We start from the raw sequence: 19,293 nt of genomic DNA on the forward strand, positions 1-19,293 counted from the left end.
CTGATTGACAAACAATAGCAGCCAAGCAAAATAGCTGTGAGATTTTTTACTTTGTCACTATAAAAGAAAACCAAATCAAGAAATACAGAAGAAAACAAAATGACAAAGCACAGATCATTTTAATTGCAAATCTCAAATACTAAAAATATTTGTACAATTTTCCTTTTTCCTTCCCTGGAGATCATGTGTGGTACTAATACAATATTATAAACGGGCTGCTCTTTACAAGATGGCAAAGAGCATTCAGCTATGAATGCTGTACTCACTTTCAAACATTCAAGCAAAACTAATGAACAAGATAAGGCATGGAGAAAGAAAGTTTTATTATTCAATCTTTCAGAGCTTAGTGAAGGCAAAATTACAAAAGAATATGAAAATCCACTGCTTTCTTGTTTTTTATTTTATTTGGTTTTAATTTTATTATTTTTAAGAGTCAGGGCCTTCTCGCTGTGTCGCCCAGGCTGGAGTGCAATGGCACGATCATAGCTCACTGCAGCCTCAAACTCTCAGGCTCAAGCAATCCTCCCGCCTCAGGGCTACAGGTGGGTGCTACCACGCCTGGCTAAGTTTTTTATTTTTTGTAAAGACAGGATCTCACTATGTTGCCTGTGCTAGTCTTGAACTCCTGGCCTGAAGAGATCCCCTCACCTCAGCTTCCCAAAGTGCTGGGATTACGGATGTGAGCCACCACATCCGGTCTTTCTTTGTTAATTTAGCTCTAATTAGCACAGTGTAATATCTGACACACAGTAAAAATAAATGAGGGAATAAATAAATACCATACCAATAATAACAACAGTAATATCAACCCCAAATTATTAACAGCCTACCATGTATCAAGCACTTTTCAATGAGCACTACGCACATTTTTTAATTTATAATTTAGGACAACTATATACAGATAAAAGAGCCACATTTTTCAAGTGAGGAAATAAAATAACACAAAGAGTAACTAATTTCAGGAAGATTACCCAGCAAACTATGGGAAAGCTGGGATCAGATTCCAAGTCGAGCTAGCACAAAGGCACCTGTTCTTCCCTTCAAGCCACAGTCAGTCACCCAGAAGCCCGTGCTTTCATACCTGTGTGTATCCTAATGTGTCGCGTTAACTGGCTTGGCTTTTGAAACGTCTTTCCACAGTGCGGACATGAATACGTGAATCCACTTCTGTCGATGTTCCGGTTATAAGACCTTGTACTTGATACCCTAGTGTAATAAAGGGGGGCAAAATACACGGTAAGACGTCTCCCTTGCACCTTGTAACATAAAGTCAAAATGAAAATCCTACCAGAAAATTTGGCTAACTAGTCATCAGAACCTGTTTTAATAAATCAATCACATATATGTGTGTGTCTGTGTGTATATGTGTTAGTTTTAAAAATCATAAAACTCATTTCTCTCTATTTTTGATGAAAAAAATGTGGTTTTTCTGGTCAAAAACTGAAATTGGGGTGGGGGAGCAAAATGTCTCTTCTAGACAAAACTTTACCTGTGATGGTCAGAAACAAAGATGCTACGGGTATAATTTCTACACTGACACCTGACCCACACCATCTCCTCCAGTCTCTTGCTCTCATTACCATCTGCACACCAATGACGTCCAAACTCCTGCCTCCAGCAACTCTGCCTCCTCCTCTGGCTCCAGCCCTGGACAGCCAACTCTCGCTTGGCATTGCCTCATGGGTGGCGTCCAAAACAGAACCCTTCATTGATTCCCAACCTGCTCCTTTCCATGTCAAGACATGAAAGCTCCCTCTTGCTCAAGTTTAAGTCTCAAGAGTCCCGCTGGATTTTTCTAGTCCATCTCCAAAAGCTGCCGGTCTTACTCTGAAACACCCACAAATGTGGACACGACTCTCCACCCTCCAGCCACCATCACGGCCTCAGAACGGGTTCGGCTCTCCAGTGCACTGCTTCCACAGCCTCCAAAAAGGTCTCCCTGCTTTTGACTCCTGCCCACACACCAGGCCCAGTGCCATCCAAAAGTCTGGTCACGTCATTCCCTTTGTGCAAAACCCTCCAAGGGCTCCCATCCCACTCATAGGAAATGCACATCCCCAGCCCCGCCAGGCAGGCTCTCCTCACCCCAGCCACCTTCCTGCTTCTCACACCAGGGAGGCTCACTGCTTCCACCAACGCACTCCCTCAGCCTGAAAGGCACATCCCCTAAGGCTGCAGGGCTCCCTGCTCCTTGCCCCAGTCTCCTTCCAAAAGCCCCACTCAGAAAGGCCCACGCAGTACAGCCGCCTCCCCAGTCTCCCTCAGCCACACTGCACACAGCCATCCCACTGTCCTTCTTTCTTGACACGCACCACTATCTGAAACTGTGGTACTGACTAACCCACTCACTTGGTCACTGCCTATCTCCCGACTAAAGGGCAGTTCTGTGAGGGCAAGGCTTCGTCTGTCTGGTTTGCCCCTCAGTCTGGAAAGACCTAGAAGCCAGAACTGTCTAAGTGCCACAAGCACCTAAACATTTTCAATCATCTTTCAAACCTCCAAGGAAACATCAAAAATGCCTGTGTCAAAGCCTCATCAGAATAAAAATCTGGAATGTATAGAGACCATGTATTATTATATTTGGGGATTTAAAAAATCCAATTGAAATTACCATCCAATTGGCTGGGGAAAAAAGAAAAAAAAGGGCCGGGCGCGGTGGCTCAAGCCTGTAATCCCAGCACTTTGGGAGGCCGAGACGGGCGGATCACGAGGTCAGGAGATCGAGACCATCCTGGCTAACACAATGAAACCCCGTCTCCACTAAAAATACAAAAAAATTAGCCGGGCGTGGTGGCGGCGCCTGTAGTCCCAGCTACTCGGGAGGCTGAGGCAGGAGAATGGCGTAAACCCAGGAGGCGGAGCTTGCAGTGAGCCGAGATCGCGCCACTGCACTCCAGCCTGGGCGACAGAGCGAGACTCCGCCTCAAAAAAAAAGAAAAAAAAAATCACTGAAATCATAAAGTATTAGGTGCATACCACATTAGTCAACAAGAGGCAAAATGAAAAAGACAGACAGGAGACAGCTGATCATGTGGACGTCCAGTCCACATTTCTCAAACACAATGTCTAAGAGGATAAATAAACATCAGAGTCTTCAGGCATTTTATTTATTTATTTATTTTGTTTGTTTGTTTGTTTTTGTTTTTTTTTTGAGACGGAGTCTCGCTCTGTCGCCCAGGCTGGAGTGCAGTGGCGCGATCTCGGCTCACTGCAAGCTCCGCCTCCTGGGTTTAGGCCATTCTCCTGCCTCAGCCTCCTGAGTAGCTGAGACTACAGGCGCCCGCCACCGCGCCCGGCTAATTTTTTGTATTTTTAGTAGAGACGGGGTTTCACCGTGGTCTCGATCTCCTGACCTTGTGATCCGCCCGCCTCGGCCTCCCAAAGTGCTGGGATTACAGGCGTGAGCCACCGCGCCCGGCCCAGGCATTTTATAAACTGTGTTAATCAACTGCCACGGGACTTCTTCTTGTTAAAAAGTACAGATATTTCCTAAACATTGCAGCTTAGGATGGCAAGCTAAATTGATAATATAGTAGTTAAAATGATAATCGATACTGCCTTTATTTTATTTTATTTTTAGAGACAGAGTCTCACTCTGTCGCCCAGGCTGGAGTGCAGTGGCACGATCTCGGCTCACTGCAACCTCCACCGTCTGAGTACAAGCAATTCTCCTGCCTCAGCCTCCCGAGTAGCTGGGACTACAGGCATGTGCCACCATACCTGGCTAATTTTTGTATTTTTAGTAGGTACGGGGTTTCACCATGTTGGCCAGGCTGGTCTCAAACTCCTGACCTCAGGTGATCTGCCTGCCCCGGCCTCCCAAAGTGCTGGGATTACAAGCGTGAGCTACTGTGCCTGGCCTGATACTGCCTTTTAGAGTTTGTTGGAGAAAGCTAAATTAGTGTGAAAACTGATTATCACCATTAGCTAACTTGAGCAAAAGGGCCAGGAAGAATATTTTATTTCACTTTATTAAGAAACAGAAATATCAGTAAAAATATATATTATCAGGAATTAGGTAAAATATAAATTTTTTTAAAACATGTTAAGTTTGAATAAGAATAAATGTATAAATGCATTCAAATATAGTCAGTTGTTAAGCTTATGAGCTCTAAAATCAGACTACTAGGGTTTAAATTCCAAACTCCTGACTTATAAGCCACAAAATCTCATGAAACTACTTGGTCCCTCTAATCTTGGTTTTCTCATCTGCAAAATGGGAACATAAAAGTACTCTGGCCTAACAGGGTTGTTTGTGATGATGAAATGAGGTTCTGTTCATATATACGCTAAGAACCGTGTCAGGCACATATGAGTTTTAACAGCTGGGTACTACAAACTAATTTATTAAAAGGAGTACTAATTAAACCCTTGTGAGTCTAGTTTACATATTTTGTTACCTACCCATAAACATGTATTGCCAGTACCCTGTTCTACAGCTTTCAACATTATAATACTAGGTAAACACTTCTACTCACATAGCCTGACGCTATTCATTAATGTGTAGGACGCACCGTGCATGTTATAAAAGACATTCTAACAACAAATTATCTGTGGGGTTCCACTTTGCTGGGTTCTTGCTGCAAGTATTTCTACTGGGTCATAGCAAAGTGCGCCAGCTTTTAACATATTAGATGGATTTTTGACCAAGCCCATGTAATGACTCATATTACCTAATTTTGTAATGAGTCTTCATGTGTTCCTTCAGCTCCGAAGAGGTCTCGAACTCTTTCTTGCAGGCCTTGCAGGCATGCTGCCGGGTTCCAGCCAGCTCCTGACGGTGCTCCTCCATGTGCACGGCCAGCTGACTCTGCAGAGTAAACTCATCCCCACACTCAGAACAGATGAGATTCTGGAACAGAAAACCCATCGGTGAGCAGAGCAAACCTTTCAAAACCACTCCTTCTTCAAAGAACTGGTATGATCAACAGTAAACACACAAATTAAATGAAAACTACTTGGTCCCTCTAATCTTGGTTTTGATCTAATACTTTCCTCTGGAACAAAGCATCACTTTCACCTCTCAAAAATGTATTTGAATATACAAAAATCATTTCTTTATTGGAAGAAAAAGATGGAAACATTGGGAAAAGGGTGAGAGAGCGACACAATTTTTGAGCAAAATGAGTTCTGTTTTGAAGTGGTATTGGGTAATGGCACTGGGTCCGCCTATTCTGTGAGCACTTTAGAGAAGCAGGATGACCTCAGCACTACACGGGGTCAGGAAAGAATTCAAACTAAGATTATGGTTTAAGAGACGACCTTGAAACAAAATGACAGCTTTCAAGTTTTTAATAGACAGATCGCGTCATTGTCTCACTTGGTTTAGAGGCAGAGCAGAGCGCAGGCTGTGGCCTGGCTTACTGAGCTTGTGAATGAGGGACCCTCTGAACCGAGGCATGGGGTAACTGCAGAACACACACACACAGGAGTTCAAAGACTCTGAGTAAAAATACAAGAATGATAGCTCAGTAATCTTTAACATTTGAGTTCATATTTTGGACATATTTTAATAAATATATTAAAATTTATTTCCCCTGTTTGGGTTTTTTTTTTCTTTTAAAAATGTAGCTACTAGAAAATTTAAAATTACTCATCTTTCACTTAGATGATGCTGGTCTAGATGTTCTACAGCTGGGTCTAGATTCTCCTTAAGGCTGCCAATCACTAGCTAACCTGCCAGTTTGGGTGTGCTGCCCACCCTGAGCCTATGAAACAGGGATAACAATAACCCCTGCCCTCACAGGGCTGTTATAAGGTTAGATAAAACGACACATGTAAGACGCTGACTGTGCATGGCCTAGAGTGAGTACTCAATAATTACTTCATCAGCAGCCATTGCTGACTTAGTACAAATTTCAGCTCACTCATTTGGAGTTCCATCACACAATTACGGTATTTACTGAAATGATCCTCAAAATGAACTGTCCAAACATGAGAAAACATGACCTGTCAATGAGCATAAACTGTTATTTCCAAATAAAATACATTGATTTTTTCTATCAGACTTTTTTCTAATCTGCACATACTAGTCTTGTAAATAAATGTTTGTAAATCTCATTAAAATGAGGCTGTTAATTGATACTACCTCTAGTTATACTGCAGAAAAAGACAAAGAAAAGTGAAATATTTTGAGAAATCCAAAAATCATGTAAATAACTTTAAAGTAGTATTATTGTATAATAATTTAAGGAAATAATAAACGACTAGATTTTTGTGACTTGTTGATAAAAGAAAATTTGTCCTAGGAAACTCCCCACAAAAAAAACTATCATAATTTGACACAGCTCTTTAAAAAAAAAAAAAAAAAAAAAAAAAAAAAAAAAAAAAAAAAAAAATCTGCAGTCCCGAATGCATATGGCAAAAGAAAATGCACGGCTTTCATTGCCAATGATTCTCCAACTGCGCCTCCTGTCTCAAAATCGCATCACAAAACCCCTTGCAGCCCGCTCCTCGCTGTACTGTTACTGCCCTGGTTCACATCCACCCTCTTTTCACTTACTCTTTTACCAGATGATCTGATTCATGTGTTTCAGGGATATCTACATGGATATTACTCAGGCATTTGTTGGATCTGTCTGAGTTACAACCCCAGTTTATGCACAACGTACTCAGATGGTGTAAGCAGGATCCAGCACCTCCCAGGCCAAAGCCAAGACCTGACAGCTTACAGACGGCTACATCACTGTCTTTCTGCTTTCTCTCCTGCAAGCCAAAAAGAGCCAGGATGCTCCTCCTTCCCCCTGCCCGCCCTGGCAACACTTAAGGAAGTCTTCCACAAGGAGAACAACACCCCATGTATAGTCACAGGCCACTAGGACAACAGGCCTTCCGCTCATTGTATTCTCCACACAGAGTTAACATCACGTCTCTCACCTAGAAGCAGAGGCTGTCCTGGGGTAATTCTCATGATGCTAAGTGGCCACAGGAAATCATCAAGAGAAATGCATGGCATTTTAATCTGTCTCCACCTTGCTGAAGATATGATCATCTCTAAAAGACCAGAGTGTGCAATGCTAGGTACTGACTGCCTCAAGGCTGCTTTCCTGTTCACCCCCAGCCCTAGGATGGCAGCATGTGTTCACCAGACTCTGCGTGTGTGGGATTTTCCCTTTCTCAGATCCCCACCACATCATCATCCTGTCCCCTGTCCTGGCCTTCTCAGAAGCCATGCTTCTTTTCCTAGTGCAGTGTGCCTCTGCTGACCTCAGGTACTGCTCAACACACAAAATAAACCCCAAACCCACCCCACAAAATGCTGCTCTTCTCTCAACCCTTATAGAACCTGATCCATCACTATTCATTTGTACGTGCTACTGAGATGATCAATAAATATGAACAATGTCTTCCGTGAGAAAGCTGTTTGTGTGAGTGTGTGCGGGCATGCACGCGTTGTTTCTCCAAACATTCTATAACACCCCTTAAAGGAAGTGATTTACTCAAAAAATAATGTGACCTTCAATAATTATGTGACTTTAAGAAAAATTCCTAAGTGATTTAAAAACTACAGTAATTTTTCTGGTTTACTCTTCCAGGTTTGAGATTTATTTGGACAGAGGAGTGACCACTATGAGTTTTAGACTATAAATCTCAATAGGGCAGTAACTAAAAATTAGATTTCGGTGTTCTGAAAGTAAAAACTTAAAAATGGAACACCTTAAACTAAAAAGTTAATTATAGTTCCTAAGTACATATAAGAAGACATGTTTACAAGTTATTTTTTAAACCAATTTTAATGAGGCATACTTTACATATAACAAATGCACCCATTTTAACTCTAACTTTTTACTACTACAATCCAATGTTGATCATTTCAGAGTTTAACCCTTAGAAAGCAATTTTAGTCCTATTTCCAAGTTTTCAGGGGACCCTGCACTGGTACCCCCAATACTGTCTGCACCTAACAAACTGCTGGGTGCTTTGCCGACTTTCATGTCACCTCATCTTCAATCTCACTGAAGGAGCAACAGTCGCTCCCCCAGACCTCGATGCACCTGCACTTTCTACCAAACGGAGCAGCTTTCTTCAGAAGGCTCTCTGACTGTCCTAAGTGGCGAATAGTTTAAAAAGCAGTAATTCCAACAGCTGTCACTAGTTGAATTCTCTACCTGCCAGGAACTGTGCTGGGCTATTTTATGTTCGGAGTAAGTTTCTTGGAGACAATGTATTGTCAGATCATATGAGAGGTTTGTTTTGTTTTGTTTTGTTTTGTTTCATGGAGTTTCACTTCATTGCCCAGGCTGGAGTGCATTGGCGTGATCTCAGCTCACTGCAACCTCCACCTCCCAGGTTCAAGCAATTCTCCTGCCTCATCCTCCCGAGTAACTGGGGTTACATGCATCCGCCACAACGCCCAGCTGATTTTTGTATTTTTAGTAGAGATGGGGTTTCACCATGTTGGCCAGGCTGGTCTCGAACTCCTGACCTCAGGTGACCCACCCACCTTGGCCTCCCAAAGTGCTGGGATTACAGGTATGAGCCACCGTGCCTGGCCAGCAATGTCTTTTAATTCACGTACTTACATTTAAAATAATTATTGGTATCTGAAGTCTGTCATTATTTGTTGTTCGTTCATGTTTCTTTTCCTCTGCTTCTCTTCTTCCCTTCCTGGATTACTTTTTGGAATTTCTTAGAATTCATTTTGATTTATTAGTAGTATTTTTTAGTACATTGCTTCGTACAGCATTCTTGGAGATGGTTCTAGGTAGGATTATACATACGGAACTTATCACAATCTACTGGCATCGACATTTTACCACCTTGAGAGAAGTACAGAAAACCTTTTTTCCATTCAGAGTCTTGCACCCTTTCCCCTTTTTAAATATCACTGTCCTGAGTATTTCCTCCATGTACACTGAGCACACCAGATGATAATTTCTGCTTTGACCATTAACTATGATTTAAGAATTCATAAGGAGAAGAACATTGTATTATACTCACCCCAATTTTGTATCCTTACTCATTCTTTTTGTATTAGGGTTTTCCAGAGAAACAGAACAAAGAGAACGCAGGTGCATGTTTGTGTGTGTACATATTTGTTGGCCAGGCGCGGTGGCTCACGCCTGTAATCCCAGCACTTTGGGAGGCCAAGGCAGGCGGATCACCTGAGGTCAGGAGTTCAAGACCAGCCTGGCCAACATGGCGAAACCCCATCTCTACTAAAAATATAAAAACTAGCTGGGTGTGGTGGTGGATGCCTGTAATCCCAGCTACTCGGGAGGTTGAGGCAGGAGAATTGCTTGAATCCAGGAGACGGAGGCTGCAGTGAGCCGACACAGTGCCACCGCACTCCAGCCTCCGCAACAGAGTGAGACGCTGTCTCAAAAAACAAACACACAAAAACCGTATTTACTGTAAGAAATTGGCTCTCATGATTATGGAGGCTGACAAGCCCTAAATCTGCAGTGTGGGATGGCAGATGGAGACCTAGGAGAGCTGATAATGTAAGTGACATCCAAAGGCCACCTGCGGGAGAATCCCTCTCACTTGGGGAAGTCAGTCTTTCATTCTATTCAGGTCTGACTGAAGGAGGCTCACTCACATCATGGAGGGCAATCTGCTTACTCAATGGTTTAAATGTTAATCTCATCCAAAAACACTCTCCACATTCACACAGAAAATTAACCACCACACCATTCTTCTTTCTTTTCTGAAGTTCCAAGCCTCCTTCTGGTGTCATTTTCTTTCTGTTTGGAGAACTTCTTTTAGTGATTCTTTAAGGGTAAGTCTGCTAGCAAGTTTGTTTTCCTTCATCTAAGAAAGTCTTTATTTCACCTTCGTTCTGAAGGACATTTTACCACATATAGAATTTGTAGCCAGGCATGGTGGCTCACACGTGTAATCCCAAGACTTTGGAGGCAGAGGTGGGAGGATCGCTTGAGCCCATGAGTTTGAGACCAGCCTGGGCAACACAGCAAGACTCCATCTCTAATTTAAAAAAAAAAAAAAAAAAAAGATTTTGTAATTGATAATTATTTTCTTTCAGCAATTGAAAAATTTTTTGCTATTTTCTTTTAGCTTCCATGGAGGCAGATGAGAAATTCGCTGTCACCTGAATTGGTGTTCTTCTGTAAACAAAAGATCATTTCTCTCTAGTCTCTCACAAGATTTTTTTCTAAGGTTTAGTTTTCAAATGTTTGATTATGATATGCCTTGGTGTGTATTTCTTTGGGTTTATCCTGTTTTGAATTCTTAAATCTGTGAGTTATGACTTTTACCAAATCTAGGTCATTTTCAGCCATTATTTCTTCTAATACATTTCCAGCCCCACACTCTGTCTCCTATCCTTCTGTGATGACCATGATGCAAATGTAGAATTTTCTGTTATTGTCCCCAAGTTCCCTGAGACCCTATTAATTTTTCTAGTTCTTCTCCGTTGCTCAGCCGAGGTCATTCCTGCTGCTCTATCTTCAGGTTCTCCTCTGATTCTCTTCTGTCCTCTCTGGTCCACCAGGGAGCCCTTCTACCGAGTTCTTTAGTTCAATCATGGGATTTTTCAGTTCTATAATTTCACTTTGGTTCTTTCTTCTATTTCTTTCTTCCGTTTTTTCATTTGTTTCAAAACTCATAAAGCATTTTCTTGACAGCTGCTTTAAAGTACTTGTCAGATAATTCCAATGTCCAGGCCCTCTTCATGTTGGTATCGCTCTTTCCTTGTTCCAGTCGGGACTGTGCTGGCTCATGTCTGTGTCCTGGACACTTTGGGTGTTAAACTGTGGGACCAGTTCTTGGGCTCTCCTTTCACCAGCAGCTGCCCTGTTCAGATGCAGTGTAAGGACCAGCAGCAGTGGAGACCCACTTCGCAGAGCTCCACTGACCCCAGGGGGGAGGAAAGCACAGAGCAGACTTGTCCGTCTTGCATGGTTCCATCTCACCACTGATGGGGAGGGAAGCCCAGCTCCTTACTGGACCCACTGACATACTCTAGAGGGAGAATCAGAACACTGCCTGCTTCTGCTAAGGGAGGATGGGAGGCGGTCTTCCAGACAGACTCTGCCCACACGCTGGGAGGGGAATTCTGGGTGTCTCCTCCCTCTGCCAGGAGAATCCCCCTCCTGGATGCAAAGTTAGCTCCTGCTTGGGCCCAACGGGAAATCAAAGTGCTGCCAGCTCCCAGAGGATGGGGGCAGAATGGGGTAGAAGTTCAATGCTGCACTCGGCTCCGCCAAGCAGCTTTTCAGTTGGCATTTCACTGGAACTGAATAAATACCATAAAAAGATTTTCTATTCTGTTGGACCAATCTTTTCCCAGTACTGGCTAAGGGAAACCAGCTTTTCTTGGAGTGTTTTTCTTCTCTGCTTGTTGGCAGAAGGCTGCAGGCTTCTTCAACACCCTGTCCAGGTGTCTGGGAGGAAAAAAAGAAACGCAGGCCGGGCGCGGTGGCTCACGCCTGTAATCCCAGGACTTTGGGAGGCCGAGGCGGGCGGATCATGATGTCAGGAGATCGAGACCATCCTGGCTAACACGGTGAAACCCTGTCTACTAAAAATACAAAAACTAGCCAGACGTGGTGGCGGCGCCTGTAGTCCCAGCTACTCTGGAGGCTGAGGCAGGAGAATTGCTTGAACCTAGGAGGCAGAGCTTGCAGTAATCCGGATGGTGCCACTGCACTCCAGCCTGGGCAACAAGAGAGAAACTCTGTCTCAAAAAAAAAAAAAAAACAAAACAAAACCAGGTTGCTGACGGCCACGTTATTCTAGTCCCTCCAACTGTCCGCCACCTCTGATGCCTTTCAGAGTCGTTCTGTGCCTGCTGGCTGGTTATCTCTAACGACAATAAGTGATACGGGGGACCCCTAGGAGAAGGAAGCTGCTCCATCGTGGCTGGGACCTTAGAGGTTATTTTTAAATACAACTGAAGGTCAGAAATTATCCCTCTAGTTACTATTAATATGCCATATTCAAATCAATTAACTGAAAAACCAAACACAAAATGCAAACGCAGCGAGGAATGTATTATTTTGACATATAGGAAAAGACTTATAACTGTGCTCCAATACTGATTCTTCTTTTCTTACGCAATAATAGACTTACTGGTTGAGCACACAGTTAATCAGCTCAGCATTATTTGGGGGCCGCTCCAACCACTAGATCACTGGTGTGATGACTACGTTCTACCCAACTGGATGTAAGCAGGACTGAAATGCATCTTCCGGATCATACCTTTAAAGAGAAGCAGTGCACATTCCTCCTCCCGTTCCCACTGTAAACTATGCGACAGAAGCAAAGAACTCACAGAGATAGCAAATGAAAATGCTAGACAAGCCTGAGGGCAGGGCTGCCCTACCAGCTCTGTACCACATACGCCAGGCTGCCAGGTGAGGCACAGTCACAAATCCTGACCTAAGCGCTGACACAACGGTAGGAAAAAAGAGAGCCAACATATTGTAACATGTTATTATAGAACAAGCACAGTGAGGCCTTTTTCCCCTCTGCTCATGTAAGTCTTGAGCTCAGTATGAGGTTGCTAAGGTCAGGTGGCTGAATATGACAGCCCAACTTCCAGAACCCTTCCTCTGGCAGCACAGACACGCAGTGCCAAGGAAGAAGTGAAGCATCCTCACAGCTCCCTCACCAGCTTCATGCCAGAGTTCAGCAAAGCCTCATCCATGACTCTTCCCTGCTTTCTTCTCCTGTTATCACGTGTTAATCAAAGCAGCCTGCTGTGTGCTGAAGGGAGAAACCAGAAGCAGGGGTGAGTAGTAACAGAAATGTAAAGTCAAGCAATTTCAGAAAACACAATATTTCCCAAAGTCTTTTCAAAAAAATTTCAAAAGGAGTCAGAAGCTAAGGAATGTGTAAGTTCTTACAACCACAACAGCGAGAGATGAAGGGAGCCGGAGTTTTACAAACAGAACTGAGGGTTCGGATGAGGGTAGGCTGCACAAAGTTCAGATGATGTGGTCCTACTCAGGACACCACGGCATAACAAAACTACACAACAGCAGAAGCAGGGACTGAAGCAAACAGCAAAGAATGTGAGCACCACTATGGGAAGTGATATGGACAAGAACCTGGCCCGTCTGTGGAAGAGAAAACAGGACGAAGGGAAGGTTTTCAAAATAAGGTATAAATACTTTAGAACATCTGCAAATGACAGATGACAGTTGTTTCTCTTTCCAGTTACGGAGGAAATCACAGTGAATTATTAAAAGGTACATCTGAAGGAACTTCAGGACGGAAAACGGCAAAGCACACTGTTCTGGTGACCCCATTAGATGGGTGTAGCCTTAGAGGTAAATCTTTACCCTTCATGTCATCCTCGGGTTGGGCCACCCAGAGCGTGTGGTGTGCACAGACTCTTCAACCACCTTTACCCACCTGTGTCATCCTAACAGAGGATTCACACACACCCCTCCAGTTTAACCTCTCTGCCTAGACCACACGGCTCAACATTTCAGCTCTCCCGCCAACGTTCTCACGGCCCTGACTCCTTTGCTATTCCAGATCACACGCTTCAGAAGCCCTCACCTCCAGGCAAACCACCATCTCCACTCCTCCCAGCGGCTGAGCAGTGGAAAGGAGACCACCCCCCCCGCGCCCGCCCAGCCCAGACTCCACAACCAGATGGGCTCTCAGCTCCCGGGGCCGCCCACGGATGTGCCCCACTCAGGCTCTGCTCCCATTTCCCAAAATAGGCCTCCCATGCAGATCTCTAGATGCCTCAGGCCACCCCATGTTTTTGGTGAAGACGGTAATGTTTCCATTTCCCAGAGAAACGTGGGGTCTAAGGCCTCAGCCCCAGCCCATGAACTGAGGCACCGCAGTGCACCATGACAAGCTTATGAGGAGGCCCAGGAATAGGTCACACATTCAAGGAAAACGGCGGTGCTCCATGCTGTCCAATGACAGCCAGAAACTAGATTGAGGTACTTCAGTTTCAATAACATCATGTCTTTGTGAAGCTAAGTTTCCACGGTTGCTGTGGTTAGAGATCAAAGATGGAGTGAAGAATCATGTGGAACAGAAAACTCCAAAATCAATGTGAAAATGATTGCAAATAGGAAACGCAAGGATATAGAGGCTGTGCAGTACCCAACACACCTGGGTTGGTCTTTCAAATAACCATTAAGTTATTAAGACAAATACTTACTAGATCATACAGATCTAACTGGTTAATACACAGACCCTTGGGTTCTGCCTGAAAGTCTATGAAAAACTTCATGAGACACTAAGAAAGCACAGTCTGAGGAAGGCTGGGAACACGTGCGAGACATACCAGGAGCTGCTCCAATTCCGCCTCCACCTGAGCCCTCTCCCCCTTCCTCCTCCACCTGCACCCGCCTCCACTGGAGCCCTCTCCCCCTTCCTCCTCCACCTGCACCCGCGTCCACCTGAGCCCTCTTCCACTTCTTCCAGGGTCAAAAGAGAAGTCTCATCCGTTCAAAACTAACTGCTCCCTTGTAAAATGTCACTATTTTCCCCTCCAGATAGGGACCTCTGAAAATAGATATTACAGCAATGTTAAACTGTGATCACTGTTTTGTGAAATAAAGAAAACTGTCTGTGTTTTTAGGGGCTACATCCTGAAGTACTTAGTGGTAAAATAATGTGAAATCTGTAGCTTACTCGAAAATTGTTCAAAAAAGGGAGAAGGGGGGAGGTGAGATCTGACAAATTTATCAATTGGTGAGTCCAGGAAAAGGTTATACAAATATCCATTGTACTATTATTTCAAATCTTCACTTTGGAATTTTTCAAAATAAAAAGCTAGGTGAATATGCCATCACTACACACTATGAAAACAAATAAATGATACAAGGGTGATTTTTTTAAAAAACTGCGCATATGCTAGTTGCGAACAACACAGAATCAAAAACTTATTACTCAATTATTATGTGTAGATGAGGCTGCATAGAGAATCAGGAAGGATGGCAGGGAAAACTAACACACACAAATGCATCGCCGTCCTACCGGCAAGTAACACACAACATATGGCCAAAACACCTCCCTACACAGTATCATTAGGATCTTAAAATACTTAAGAAATGTAAAAAGTGTACTGAATCCATAGTAATCAAACATTGCTGATGTTTTCACATTTCGTGTTCTCATAAAGATTGAACATTATAAACATGTTCAGTTCTCCCCTGAATCTAAATATTTAGTACAATAAAAATACCAGCCTATATTTAACTATATAAAATTCTAAATTTTACATGTTATGATAAGCCAGAAAAAGAAAATAATATACAAACATTTGCTTCTCATTACAAAGAGAGACAAAGCAGAGATACACTAGAAAAACAGGAAGGCAGCCCAGGAAAGGCCGAGGCGAGTGGGCGGCCAAGGGTGCAGGAGACAGGCTCTCCTCCAAATGTACCTGCCTATGTTGACTTTTAACAGTTGGTTAATATCCACATATTCAAAAACTAAACCCCGAGCCTTCCACTCTCCTCTGCTTTGAACTGTGTCTTTTGGTCAGATAATGTAACCTGAAGGAGGGCGGTTAACCGAGGGCCTGGAATCATAAGAATGGGAAGGGAGAGGTCCTACATGGCAGCAAACTGAAGCAGGTGACCCTGCTGACTTCACAAAACCACGGCAGAGGAGGAAGACCATATTTAATTATGCCTGCCATCTAAAGCAGGGTCGGGTGGCTGGCTTGAGATATGTGGACATCCTGAGGGCTGTTGGATAGGAAGACCATGGGGGTCCCGGTGGAGCAGACGGCTCCTTCAGAGCAGCCAGGATGAGAGAGTGAGTGATGATGCTGGTGCTGGCAGGCGCCGGGTCCTGGGAGAGAAGGAGCCCACATAGGAACTGGCGGAAGGCCCTGCGAGAGGAGCCCACACAGGAACTACGGGGAGGCGGGGAGGTCCTGTGAGAGAAGGAGCCCACATAGGAACTGGGGGGAGGTGGGGAGGCCCTGCGAGAGAAGGAGTCCACATAGGAACTGGGGGGACTTGGGGAGGCCCTGCAAGAGAAGGGGTCCACGTGGGAACTAGGGGTAGGCGGGGAGGTCCCACAGGGATAGGCTACACTGCAGGATCAGTGTGGACGCATGCCTTCCATGCGAGTTCTGCTCTGCATGTGTAAGGATCTGTACTAGGCAGATCCGTGTAGGATGTTCCAGACGTGTGGGATATTTTAGAAAATAATTTTAGAATTGGGAAGCATTTCTAATCAAGCCACAAGAACCAGAATCTATAAATGAACAGATTGAAAATTTGAGTCCATCACAATTTAAAAATTTCTGCCAGGAAGAGAAAAATAACGAAACCAGAAAGCAAGAAAGAATTCTGTCATGCAAGGCAGAAAAACCTAACTTTCCAGGAATGTAAATACTTTACACAAGTCTGCAAGAATAAGACCAATAATCCCCACACATCCACCTTGCAAAAAATTGCTTAATTAAAATTTTAAAAAATTATTCATGGTTAATAAACATGGAAAGATGCTAAGCTGCACTCATAATTAAAGAAATATAAATTAAAACAAAAACATACCATCTTTAAATTACCAGATTGGAGGAGACAACTTTTACAACAGAGTATTGAAAACGATATGGCCGGCCAGGTACAGTGGCTCACGGCTGTAATCTCAGCACTTTGGGAGGCCGAGGCAGGTGGATCACCTGAGGTCAGGAATTCGAGACCAGCCTGGCCAACGTGGCAAGGCCCCATCTCTACTAAAAATACAAAAATTAGTCGGGCATGGTGGCAGGCGCCTGCAATTCCAGCTACTCAGGAGGCTAAGGCAGAAGAATCGCTTGAACCCGGGAGGCAGAGCTTGCAGTGGGTTAAGATTGTGCCACTGCACTCTAGCCTAGGCAACAGTGCAAAACTCTGTCTCAAAAAAAAAAAAAAAAAAAGCAAGAAAATGGGCTGGGCACAGTGGCTCACGCCTGTAATCCAACCACTACTTGACACCAGGAGTTCAAGAGCAGCCTGGACAACATGGTGAGACCCGATTTCTATTTTTTTTAAGTAATAAATTTTTTTAAAGAGAAAGAAAATGGTATGAAGAAATGAGCAATTTTATATACCATTTATTGGTTGGAGGATAAACTGATAAAATCTCTTTGGAAAACAATCTGACAATATCAAAATTTTGAATTCACATATCCTTTGACCTAACAACTCCATTTCCAGGAATAGACCTCACATTTCTATTAACCCAGGGTTTCCTCAACCTCACACTACTGATGTTCTGGGCCAGGTCACTCGTAGCAATGGAGGCTGTGCTGGGCACTGCAGGGTGTTCAGCCGCATCCTCTACTCATGAGATAACAGAAGCACCCCACCCACGCCCAGCCCCACAAGAGTGATAACCAAATGTCCTCTGGGATACCACACTACCCATCCTGAGAACTCAAACATGGACAGAAATATTTGCTCACCATAGCTTTGTCTGGAAAAGGCTGGAAATGACCTACATACCTAACAGCAGTGACTTGCTCATCATGACACACATATAAACAATATAATACCATGCATCTGTTAAAAAGAAAGTGACAGCTCTCCGATTAACAGATGTGGAATTACACTTAAGATACACAGTTAACTGATGAAAAGGCACAGAATATTATGAGTTGACTAATAAGGGTATAGAGGAGATTTGTATAGGCATCAAATGTCCCTGGAAGGATACAGAAGAAACTGCTAATGAAAGTTGTTTCTGAGGAGCAAAACTGGAACTTAGGAACCCAAAGGAGATGTAACTTTTTGCTCTCTATAACTTTCTCTACTGTTTGATTTCTTACTGTGTGCACGTAGGACTTATTCCAAAATATATTAATACACCATTTAATACATTTTCTGCTTTTAAGAAATTAAACTGGCCGGGCACAGTGGCTCATACCTGTAATCCCAGCACTCTGGGAGGCTGAGGTAGGCAGATCAGTTGAGGTCAGGAGTTCAAAACAAGCCTGGCCAACATGGCGAAACCCCATCTCTATTAAAAATACAAAAATTAGCTGGATATAGTGGGGTGCCTGTAATCCCAGCTACTCGGGAGGCTGAGGCAGGAGAATCGCTTGAACCTGGGAGGCGGAGGCTGCCATGAGCCGAGATCACGCCACTGTACTACAACCTGGGGGATAGAACGCGACTCCTCCCCCCAAAAATATAAATATAAATATAAATATAGCCATTTGTGAATAGCACTATCGATGAGTGAGACAGGCATTCCTAAACTCTGCAAGAGAAGGTGTTAAATTGGCATGTACTTTCTAGAATGTCGTATGGCATTCTATAAAGAACTTGGGAGAAAAAAGTCTTATTTATTAGTTCAATTAATCTAACTGTAGGAATCTATCCTAAGGAAAGAATTAAAGATGCATAAGAAGATTCATATGCAAAGATGTATTACTTATAATATTAAAAAATATAAACAATGTAAATGTTAAACAATGATGAAAATTATTACATTTTATTATGCTAAATCCAGATGCTGAGGACTTTTTTTTGTAGTGACAGTCTATGTTGCCCAGGCTAGTCTCAAACTCCTGAGCTCAAGTGCCTCAGCCTCCCAAAGTGCTGGGATTACAAGCATGAGCTGCCACACCTGCCCAAGATACTGCAGATTTTAATAATTTAAAATATTAATATTTGATAATCAGTGATAACTTTGATGATGAGTCAAAAGAGGGAGTATGTATTTACAATATGATATGGAAAAAGGTAGGTTACAAAAGTAATCTGTGTAATGACATAATCCTATTTTTGTATTTAAAAAACTATTTTAAACATAAACTATTAAGAAAAGCATGTTATAGAAAAAAAGTTTGAAATACCACAAATGTATTCTCTCCACATAGTATGTTTTCTTTCTTATAATTTTTTTAACTAACTGATTTTTAAATTGATAAGTAAAACTGTACATATTTATGGTGTACCACATGATGTTTTGGTATATGTTGTGGAATGACTAAATCCACCTATTTTACATGCGTTATCTCACATACATATTTCTTGGGGAGAGAACACTTAAAATCTACTCTCACAACAATTTTCTTTTTCTTCTTCTTCTTCTTCTTTTTTTTTTTTAAAAACAAAGTCTTGGCCGGGCGCGGTGGCTCACGCCTGTAATCCCAGCACTTTGGGAGGCCGAGGCGGGTGGATCACAAGGTCAGGAGATCGAGACCACGGTGAAACCCCGTCTCTACTAAAAATACAAAAAATTAGCCGGGCGCGGTGGCGGGCGGCTGTAGTCCCAGCTACTCAGGAGGCTGAGGCAGGAGAATGGCGTAAACCCAGGAGGCGGAGCTTGCAGTGAGCCGAGATCGCGCCACTGCACTCCAGCCTGGGCGACAGAGCGAGACTCCGTCTCAAAAAAAAAAAAAAAAAAAAA

The 19,293-nt window shown here is 43.3% G+C and overlaps 1 protein-coding gene across 4 annotated transcripts in view; it reads right to left on the reverse strand.

Annotated features, from left to right (window-relative positions):
• ZNF236 (zinc finger protein 236) overlaps positions 1–19,293 on the reverse strand; it is a 159,462-nt gene that overhangs the window by 110,012 nt on the left and 30,157 nt on the right. For all 4 annotated transcript variants that reach the window (XM_050767595.1, XM_050767593.1, XM_050767594.1 and 1 more), the window contains exons 4-5: positions 4,674–4,852; positions 1,082–1,206 (exon numbers count right to left, since the gene is read on the reverse strand). In XM_050767595.1, the coding sequence (XP_050623552.1) occupies positions 1,082–1,206; positions 4,674–4,852 (304 nt within the window). The remainder of the gene's footprint in view (positions 1–1,081; positions 1,207–4,673; positions 4,853–19,293) is intronic.

The sequence above is a fragment of the Macaca thibetana genome, chromosome 18 (assembly GCF_024542745.1).
Source record: "Macaca thibetana thibetana isolate TM-01 chromosome 18, ASM2454274v1, whole genome shotgun sequence".
NCBI lineage: Eukaryota > Metazoa > Chordata > Mammalia > Primates > Cercopithecidae > Macaca > Macaca thibetana.